General features: G+C 38.5%; 3 protein-coding genes across 3 annotated transcripts; 2 read left to right on the top strand and 1 right to left on the bottom strand.

The window, feature by feature from the left end:
* The first annotated feature begins 2,731 nt into the window (after positions 1-2,731).
* LOC121986199 (tyrosine--tRNA ligase, chloroplastic/mitochondrial-like) lies at positions 2,732-4,441 on the top strand. The gene has a single exon (XM_042540053.1). It carries the CDS (start codon positions 2,777-2,779, stop codon positions 4,325-4,327), a length of 1,551 nt encoding a protein of 516 aa, XP_042395987.1. The 5' UTR covers positions 2,732-2,776; the 3' UTR covers positions 4,328-4,441.
* Positions 4,442-5,496: 1,055 nt separating this feature from the next.
* On the top strand, positions 5,497-9,399 carry LOC121986196 (50S ribosomal protein L25-like). Its single transcript, XM_042540051.1, has 3 exons — positions 5,497-6,015; positions 6,798-6,927; positions 8,963-9,399. The coding sequence occupies exons 1-3, from the start codon at positions 5,572-5,574 to the stop codon at positions 9,184-9,186; spliced, it is 798 nt and encodes a 265-aa protein (XP_042395985.1). The 5' UTR covers positions 5,497-5,571; the 3' UTR covers positions 9,187-9,399.
* A 48-nt stretch (positions 9,400-9,447) lies between these two features.
* Positions 9,448-10,293, bottom strand: LOC121986198 (transcription repressor OFP11-like). The gene has a single exon (XM_042540052.1). The coding sequence runs from the start codon at positions 10,103-10,105 to the stop codon at positions 9,467-9,469; it is 639 nt and encodes a 212-aa protein (XP_042395986.1). The 5' UTR covers positions 10,106-10,293; the 3' UTR covers positions 9,448-9,466.
* Between the last annotated feature and the right edge of the window lie 384 nt (positions 10,294-10,677).

Genomic DNA, 10,677 nt, shown 5'->3' with positions numbered 1-10,677 from the left:
GTGGATGTCTAAATAATGATCTAAATATCCTACCGTTACAATATAGTCTCAGGACATTTCATTATAATGAACTTATCCAAGGAAACTTAAAAGTTACATTTTTTCCACGAGTGGATCATTCTATCAAGCATGGCGTGCTAGTAGTAGATGAGCTGGAGCTTGCGGAAGATGAAATTGGCAAGGTAGTCACTAAGGATTCCAAAGTTGATGGAAATCTCCGAGAGTGAACTAAGGAAGTCTCAAGAGGGGATATCGAAAAAATCTATACTGTTGTGTCGAGCCAATGTATTGACTGATGAGTTAGAATGAGTCAATCTAGGGGTGTAATCGAGTCGAGTCGAGCCGAACTCTTGGATGTTTGAGTTTGACTCGTTTATAATCGAGCCAAGCTTGAGTTTTATCAGGGACGGATCTAGGAATTAGAATTAGGGAGGGCTTAACTTAATATAAATTATATTATTATTATCCTCTAGTGTGACATATGATTCTTACTAGAAGAGAAAATAATAAGAATTTGGATACTAGGAATTGGAAGATTTTCACTAGATTGATATTGTATTACAGAGGTTATTCAATCTTGCCTGTACAGGCACTGCCCCAACCTCTCACATTGGGATGGTGAGACCCACACTTAAGTAGTGGGTCCCACCACCTCATTGTGAGAAGTTGGGGCAGTGTCTGCATAGACAGGGTGAAATTTACCTATTATAGGGATGGTAGAAATTGGAGTATTTTTACTAGTTTGATGATCTCTCTTCTTAAATAAAGAGATATCTTTCCTTTCTTTACAATAGATTGATATTCTATTTTGAAATAATTCAAATCATATCCCTAAATAAGTAATAAAATAGCAAACATATAAATAAACAAGTATAATGAATTGTATAAGTATATCTTGAGATAAAATATAAATTAAAATCAAATCATAAACATTACATAACTCAAAAAATAACATAATTTAGAAAGAGAGTAACTTTAAAGTAATAATTTATCATAACTCATACTAAAAAATAACAAAATTACCAAAAAAAAAAGAACTTACTTTTCTGAAATTAAAATCCAAAGTAAGCAAGTCTCGATGCCCACTAAGATCACACCATTCATAATTTTAAGCCAAGAATGTAAGAAAAAAAAAATGAGGATAAGAAATAAAAATTCAAATGAATAATAAGATACAATAATAATTTTAATTTAGCTTCCTTTTTCTTGTCATGGCATCTCCGTTCTCCACCAAGTACAGTAAAAATAAATTGATAGCATATCTCCTATTCGTTTAATAAATCACTCATTGTTTCACATATTAGTAAATGATAAAACAAACCATTCATTTGTGTCACATATTGGTGAAAGTGCAAAAAGAAAAAACGAAAGAAAAAATCAATCACTATTTCACATATTCATTTAATAGATTAAGATTATCAAACAATGAACAAACCACAGTCACTCAATGTTTCACATATTCGTTTATCTGCCGAACCTGCCTTACGATGCTTTGGCCGTGGCAATGGATATGCTGTGATCGTGGAAAAACAGGAGCCTCTTGTGGCCGCACACACGATAGGAGTCGCGGCCAAAGCATTACGTGGAATGATGGTAGGGTAGGAGCAAGCCGTTGGGCGCAGGGGCGGGGTGTGTGAGTTGGTCACGCGAGCAGCAGTGGCCAGCGATTCAATCGCGCGAGCACCGATGGACGCGGCAAGAGAGGCAATCTCAAGAGGCTGGACAAAGAAAAGAGAAGAACTACTGAGATCCGAGACTCGTCGCCCGTGGAGATCCTCGTCGCCTGACTCTCCTCGTTGCCTGACTCACCTCGTCACCGTGGAGATGTTTGTCGCATAAAGAAAGAAAACCTAAAACTAAAACCTTAAAAAAAAAAACTTAAACCTTTATAAAAAATTTAATGGCTAGAAATAGGGCTGTGCTACAGCCCAGCACAGCCCTTACTATGATCTGTCTATGAGCTTTATTTAACGAATATATTCATGGCTCACGAGCTTATTCGAGCTTTTATCGAACTTAAACGAGCTTAATAAATATAAATTATAAATTTAAATATTTATTAAAAACTAAATTATATATTTTAAAAAAATATAATACTCTGGTTAAAGTTTATAATTTTATTCTAATAAATAAATTTAATATATTTGTCTATATTTTTCATAAGTAGAGTGTAAAATCTATAAATTCAATATCAAAATTATTATTTTTTTATTTAAAAGTTGATTTATGAACTTAATGAACATGTTCACGAGCTAACGAGCCGAATATTGTGAAGCTTGAGCTTTGTTTGTTTATCTTAATGAGCCTTATTAAATGAGCTCAAACGAGTTTTTATCGAATCGAACTTCGAATAGTTCACGAACGACTTGGCTCATTTACACGCCCTAAGTTAATCAAATTGAGCATGAACAGGATAGCCAAACAATGTAACAGTATAACAAAGTATTCTAGAATATTTTATTATTTTAAAAATTATTTCTTACCTATTCTCTATAATATTTTTATAAACTAAATACAAGAATCATTATTCAACATGTAGTTGTAATATATGATCTTAGGTAAAATTGTTTTTTATAAAATGTAATACAATGTATTTTATTTTATATAAATTAATATTGTTTTTGCTATTTTCATTTGATATTATTTGGAATAAAACTTGATGGGCTGAATCGGCCCATTATATTTTATAATACATTTATTTTCTTATACTCCACAAAAATCCAAAATCCAGAATCCTTCCTGCGAACCATTTCCGTCCGCATACGAGCTTGGGGGCATGGCCGCCGCCGCCGCCGCCCTAACGGCTTCTCGCGCTTCCCTCCTCCACCTCCTCCGATTAAAGCCCCTTCGGCCATCCGTGCCGCTGCCCAACTTATCCTTCCGCCGCCGCGGCGTTCCTCTTCTCCGTCGATGCTCCTCTCAATCGTCCCCTCAAACCATCGCGGCGCCGAACCTGGACTTGGATCCCTCCGACCGTTCCTGTGCCACTCGTAACGTCGTCGAAATCCTCCAGGAGCGGGGCCTCGTGGAATCCATCACCAGCGAGAGTCTCAGATCCGCGTGCTCCAACGCCGCCGCCAGTCCCCTCAAGGTCTACTGCGGCTTCGATCCGACCGCTGAAAGCTTGCACCTCGGGAACCTCCTAGGGATCATTGTCCTTTCCTGGTTCCAGCGCTGCGGCCACAAGGCTGTTGCCCTGATCGGTGGCGCCACTGGCCGCGTGGGAGATCCGTCTGGAAAAAGCTTAGAGCGGCCGGAGCTCGATCTAGACACCTTGGAGAGGAATACTGCCGGCATCAAGGATTTAATCTCTAAAATCCTAGGAAGAAAGCTAGGGAACGAGGATATTAGCGACGACCTGGAAGCGAAACCTCACAAAGGTTTGATCTTTGATGATTCTTTTGTGATTCTGAACAATTACGACTGGTGGAAGGACATCAAATTGTTAGACTTCCTGAGAGAGGTAGGAAGATTTGCTAGGGTTGGTATAATGATGGCCAAGGAGAGCGTGAAGAGAAGGTTAACCTCAGATGAAGGAATGAGCTACACTGAGTTCACTTATCAGCTGTTGCAGGGTTATGACTATCTACATTTGTTCAAAAACATGGGTGTCAATGTTCAGATTGGCGGTAGCGATCAGTGGGGCAACATCACTGCTGGCACCGAACTGATTCGAAAGATATTGCAGGTTGAGGGGGCTTATGGTTTGACCTTCCCTCTCTTGCTCAAGAGTGATGGTACCAAGTTTGGGAAATCCGAAGACGGGGCTATATGGTTGTCGGCGGCAATGTTGTCTCCCTACAAGTTCTATCAATACTTCTTCTCGATACCGGACATTGATGTCGTAAAGTTCTTGAAGATCCTTACCTTTTTGAGTATGGAAGAGATTGAAGAACTAGAGGATCAAATGAAGAAGCCCGGTTATGTTCCTAATACAGCTCAGAGGAGGCTTGCGGAAGAGGTTACGCGCTTCGTGCACGGGGATGGGGGACTCACCGAAGCTTTGAAGGCAACCGAAGCTTTGAGACCTGGAGCTGAGACACAGTTGGATGCTGCAACAATCGAAGGAATCGCGGAGGATGTGCCATCTTGTTCTTTGTCATATGAGCAAGTGCTGAACTCTTCTTTGATTGATCTCTCAGTGTCCACTGGTTTGCTAGCTAGCAAGTCTGCCGCAAGACGGCTGATGAGGCAAGGAGGCCTCTATTTGAATAACAAAAGGGTCGATACCGAGGAAAAGAGGGTGGAAGGAATCGACATTGTTGATGGCAAACTGCTCTTGTTATCTGCTGGAAGGAAGAATAAGATGGTTGTGAGAATATCCTGATTCATTCCCTTCGATAACTGCTGCAATTCATTAAAATGTTGATCTTTATGCTTTTACATGTTTTGTCTGTTCATCACATTTTATGAATTGCTTTCAGATACAATTTTACAGATACAGATTATGACCTGTTATAATGTGCATGGGAAGTTTGTTGTTGTTGGTGAATAAAGGGCGGTACACACAACTTTTGAACGGTGAATGCAGGATCTCAAAAAGGGTCGAATCGTATTGGTCTATTATACACATTTTTATTTTACATTTTAATAGGTTGTTTTCATGACTCAACCCGTGGCCGCAAGCTCACAAGCCAATAATTTACAGTGTTTGGTGTCTAAGTTGATAATTAAGTGTTATTACGAGTCTTTAATAACAAAATTTATTGATATTAAATTATTATTTTTTTTAAAAAAATGATAAAGTTAGGATTGTAAAAATAGATCTGATCCGTCATCTAAGTCAATCCGAAAAATATCAAGTTTGGATTGAGGGTTTTTGGATTCATGTTAGGATTTTTGAGTTGATTTAGATTCGGATTGATAGTTTAGGATTCAAGGATTTTCTTTTAGGTTATATTTTATTTTATTTTAAAAATTAAGATGTTTTATGTATATGAAAAATAAAATATTTGTCTAACTGAAATAAATGAAATATTAAGATAAAAATAAAATTATAATGAAATAATGAAAAAAAAGAAAATTTTCAGATCGGACATATTATTTGAGTTGGTTGGATAATCTGTATTCGGATTTAAGATTTTCGAATTGAGTTTAAACCAAGTTTAAATTAAATTCTTTTTTATAATATTATTATCTTTGATCCAAACTTATCCGATCCATTTGAATTGACACCTCTAAATAAAAGTATTCATTTTGTTGCAAGTTCTAGAATAAATGATTCGCCTGTTCATATTTACTCATTTGCATATTCCAATTTTTTTATAAAAAATAAATATTTAATATCAATTAAAAAATATATAGAAGTATATTTCATATAATCAAATTATAAGTAGAATGCTGTTTTTAACAATATAAATAATTAAGTCCGCTCTTTTCATATTTTGCTAAAGTCTTTGTATTAATTTTCAAAAAAATAAGGAGGTAAATGAATTCCACAAAATGAAATGAGTGTATCAACAATTTACCCAAAACCTAAGTTCCCTAAATAAAGGACCAGCACCGCCCAACCAAAACCTCTGGTCCTCGCCGCCGGCACTCGCAACTGCAACCGACCCCAAAACTTCCTCAATGTTGCTCCGTAGATCACCGGAAACACTGAGAGTTGGCATCCTCCGTCTCCGTTACTTTTCCAATTCGGCGGCGGCGACGATTCCTCAGCATGAACCGGCGCCGATCGAGCCATTGCCCCGTCTCGAGTACTTAGAGGGGTTCCCCAGGCCGGACCCAAAACACTCGGAGACGATCACGGCGATCCCGCGGGACAAGTCCGGTAAGAACATCTCCAGCAAGGAGAGGAAGGCCGGGAGGGTTCCCAGCATCGTGTTCGAGCAAGAGGATGGGCAACATGGAGGAAACAAGCGGCTCATTTCCGTCCAGACGAAGCAGATACGGAAGCTCGTGGATCACTTAGGCAGGTCTTTCTTCCTCTCCAGGCTCTTTGAGCTCGAGGTGCTCTCCGAATTTGGTGATTCCGGGGATATCATAGAAAAAGTTCGGGTCTTGCCACGAAAGGTTACACATTCCTATTTTTTTTTCCCCCGAGTTGCCTCCATTTATTTATTTGTGCAATCATTTCTACTTTTCTATGAATCTAAAGTTGGAGTAGGATCTATCATGGGCAAATTCTGCTTTGAAAACAATTCTATTATCATCAGTCGGACTTAGTGAAATATGGAACTTAGATTTGGACGGCATATTATGTAGTTGGGAAGCATATGAACGCTGAGAAAAAAAAAATATAGCACCGCATATATCTCCAATTCCTGAAACTTTGTCATTTCCTTTTTATCTAACCTTCATGGACGTTTTGATGAAAGATCGTTGTTTGATTTTTGAAAAAAATAAAATGATGATATCTCTCCAGCTTTTCTGAAAGTATTGCAAGCTTTTGCTCGTTTTTGTGTAATACTTGAGTAAAATAACAATGGTACCTAGGACAGGGGCCTTCACATTAGTTTACTAGTATTGTTGATTCATGGATTCAAACACACGCACACACAAAAGGATGAAAAAAGACAGAACGTTTCTAGATTCTATCTTTTGCTAGATACTTTCTTGTTTATTACTTACTGTAACTCTGTAAATATGGAGTGTGAATATCTAATTTTAAAAGCTTCTGTGCAGTCCTTTGAATGCGATTGTTGTTTCCTTGAATTATTTTCTGGGAGCACTTACTCTGATTTTTCTCTGATCCATGCATCTTTGTTGCTAATATAAGTGTTTCTGTCTTAAATACAAAAGTAGACCATTTCTTGATGTAAACACCAACTAATTAGTTTTCTTAATCCTGTTAGTTGCATCTTCATTCGGCCACTGACGAACCCCTTAATGTGACATTCGTGAGAGCCCCCTCTTCAGCATTATTAAAAATTGATGTTCCTCTCATTTTCAGAGGGGAAGATGCATCTCCTGGACTTAGAAAAGGTATTTCTGTTTTCCATGTTTATTGTTATTGTAATACAAAGCCATCACTTTAGTTCTGATATTTGGTTTCTTGTTTTATGGTATAAGTGGCTTTTAAGGCAACTTTTTGCCATTGCCATTGCCATTGCCATTGTGACAGTAAATTTCCATTCAACAATATTTTTCTTTTAGCTATATGCCTTTTAGCAGGCCCTTTGTGTGGACCAAAAAATGTGTCATTGGATATCGCCATCTATGAAATTTACCTTAACATATAATTATGTTATAGTTAGAACAAATTGTTAGATTATATCAGCTCTCACTATCAGTGACTTTATTTTTCTCAAAAGGAGGAGCCTTATAAGGGATATAGTTTTATTAGGTGTTGTAATGTGGAAAGCTCTGATGTTCTGACAAATGTGTTGGAAAAATTCTGAATATTAGCATTCCTGTCAACTGGAAAATTAGTGGACATTGGATTATACTAAGTATTTGGAAGTTGACTAGTTATCTATCAGATGTTATCTCAAAATGATTGACCGAGAAAGATACAATGGATAAGAACAGGTTGTGTGTGTGTGTGTGTTATTTTTGTCATCCTCTTTAGCCAAAGATCAATCTTGAAGGTTTGTCTTAAAGGAAACCTTTAAAATATGAATGGGAGATGGGTAAGAATATCCTCCTTCAATGCTTCAAATTTTGAGCTAAAAGAGAAGCCATTGAAGGTTATAGGGAAAGTGTGAGGGATATTTATAGCCGTTATTCTTTGACACCTTATTTATAGACTTATCTGTTTTAATACTTGTCATGTAAAATAACAGCAAGCTATCAGTCCAAATTCAGTTGATTTGACTACTAACCTATCCATGGACTATTTGGAGTTAACTAGATCAATGTTATCTTATCATAAGCTATATCGCTATTCTAATAAGTAAAAATATGTAGAACTTTTAAGCCATTTTGATTATGTTAAACAATTATTAATTTCATTAGAGTATATTATCCATGTTTCCAAAAGGTGCTTCAGGCAACTCCATATCTGGCCGTCTATGCATTTGTGTGTGGAACTGTATATGCAGTCCCCAATATGCTTGTTTATTATAAGCAACTATACATATTGCAATTGGTCTGCATGTAACCATCAGAGTAAATGCTGTTCAGTCCATCACGATGGCACTCTGTTGAACAAGATTACAAGATCAAGTTAAAACCTGAAAAAAAATCCTAGTTTTTCGTCTTACCGATCACGGCGACCTCTCCTCGTGCTTTTCTTGCTCATCTTCCTCCACCTTCGCTTTCACAACAGTCAAAGGCAAGGCCTTGTTGTTGCCATGCTTGATTCTCTGATCTTTGTACTGCAGTGAATGGCTGCCGCTGCATCTGCACAGGCCAGTTCTCTTACTGCAGTGAACACTTTCTATTACCTCTCAAAATCTCACAGATAAATTTTCTTGATTCTCTTTCTGTTTTCTCATTTATGATGGCTTGTGGTTGTTAGGACTTGGGAGTTCATTCTTGCGGTTTTAATGCTTTCTTTGGCATGTTTACATAGACTATTATTGGTGGCCAAGGAGAGCTTTGGCACAACAGTAAACTTATCGCTGTTTGACCTTATGGCCACGAGTTCAAGTTGCAGAAACTATCTCTTGCAACGTAGGCTTTTGTTATTGGTGGTGATAGAGAGGCAACGGTTGATTGACTGTAGATCATCATGCTTAACATGCATTCCATTTTTTGAAAGAACCAAAATTGTATTCTATTTTTGGATCTTTTGCCCCTTCTCATTATAATACTCAACCAAATAAGGAACCATAGCTCTACTGCATTCATTGGCACTAAGATGCACGAAGTGGTGAGCTGTTCTATGTGCTGTATAAGTTACGAACTGCAGAATACGTTGCTTCTATGTTAACTGTTATAGAACGCATATGATTTCTTCAAATTAAGTAGATAATATGTGTTTTGCTCGTTAATGATTTTATACACGTAAAACATTCCTCTCTTACTTTGCAGGCGCTTACTTGAATACTATAAACACTACTCTCTTACTTTGCAGGCGCTTACTTGAATACTATAAACAGGACAGTGAAGTATCTTTGCCCTGCAGACATCATTCCACCCTACATAGATGTCGACTTGAGCGAATTGGATGTGGGCCAGAAGCTGATAATGCGAGACCTCAAAGTTCATCCTGCCCTCCGACTACTTCAATCCCCCGATCAACCCATTTGTAACATCATCGGATCGAGAGGAGCTAGGGAGTCGAAGAAATCAAAATGAGTGAACTGTTTGGATAAAATGGCTAACCATTTGCAATCCAGATTTTTTTTTTTAAGATGTTAGAATTGAGAAACATGTTAAACATGGATTTGATGTTGTTTCTCTAAACATGCTCAGGTATACAATGTTGTCAATTTGTCCTGCAACACAATTGCAAACACGGCAGAGCTTTTGAACTTAATATAAGATTTCATACGCTGAATGTGTGAACTATATGTGTATATATGTGTGTGTTTTGACTTATTATTTATTTATTTTCCTTTTGTCTATATGATTATTGCTACTTGCAGATCTTCCCAGGCAGCGACGACGTCCTGGCTTGCTCTTTCCCCTCTGTCACCGCCGATCTCCACCGGCGAGAGCGGCCGAAGCTGATGGCGAGGTCAGCAAAGGCCCTGAGGATGTGCTTGTGGACGCGCCCATGGTTGAGGTCCAGGTAGCAGAGGAGGAGCTCCTCCATGAAATCCCAGTCCAGGTCCGCAGCATCCGCGAGCCGCGACTCCATCATCTCCTCCATCGACCGCCGGAAATCGCGATAGGGGTCCACCGAAACCGTCGTCACCGCGACGCCCTCGCTTTTTTCATCCGACGAAGATGACGATGATGGCGCGGTTGCGTCGCTCCACGGAGCGGAGCCAGGCGGTGCCTCGTCATCGTGGACGTAGAGCGAACGAAAGTTGTCGCAGAGGAACCGGTCGATGTCGGAGAGAGTGGCGCCGGTGTGCCGGCCGGCGCCCATGGAAGGAGTGCTCGGGTACTTGCACGCCGACAAAAGGCGATGCGTGGCGGAAGCAGCAGGGTGGCCGGAGTTCGAGAAGCTAACTAGATTCGACGGCATCCTCTTCAGCTTCGAGAGGTGCGTTTGCAGAGCTTTGCGAATCCCCTTCTCCTTCTTCTTCTTCTCCTCCTCCTTCTCCATGACTCTCTGAAAGCACCACTTTTCAGAAGTAGGACAACATTATATACTAGTTTAGTGGGCTAATGTCCCTCATACTTTTGCGTTTTAGCAATTTAGTCCCTAATTTCTTTTTCTGCAGTTAATTTTAGCAAGTTATGGGTCAGAAACTGGAACATTAATTGAGATTGGGGAGTTATATCAGCTATGCATGTGGAGTATTTAAATGACTGCTATTTAGATCTTTTAACTTGCTCTAGTAGCTTTTGCTTGATCTTGAGCTGCATGGCTTCTTTCAGTATTATTATTATTTTTAACTTTTGAAAGGTAAAAATGTCTTTGTTATGTTCATTTTGTTCATAAAGATTTTGGCCTTGTTTTGCTTGATCTGAGTGATGTCAGAAGTAGTTTGATAGAGTGGTGATAAAATAATATGATATCATCCATATATATATGTTCCATTCATTCAATATCGATCTATATGTGGTCTTTAGTTATTTAGTTGGAAGGTATGGTCGAATTAATATTCTGTTCAGTTTCACTAAAAAACACTTCAATTCTGATTTTTGTTTGTTCAGTTGACGGAATAAATAACG

Source organism: Zingiber officinale, chromosome 5B, assembly GCF_018446385.1.
Source record: "Zingiber officinale cultivar Zhangliang chromosome 5B, Zo_v1.1, whole genome shotgun sequence".
In the NCBI taxonomy this organism is placed as follows: domain Eukaryota; kingdom Viridiplantae; phylum Streptophyta; class Magnoliopsida; order Zingiberales; family Zingiberaceae; genus Zingiber; species Zingiber officinale.
The sequence above is the reverse complement of the archived record's forward strand: the minus strand, read 5'-3'. Positions and strand labels throughout refer to the sequence as shown.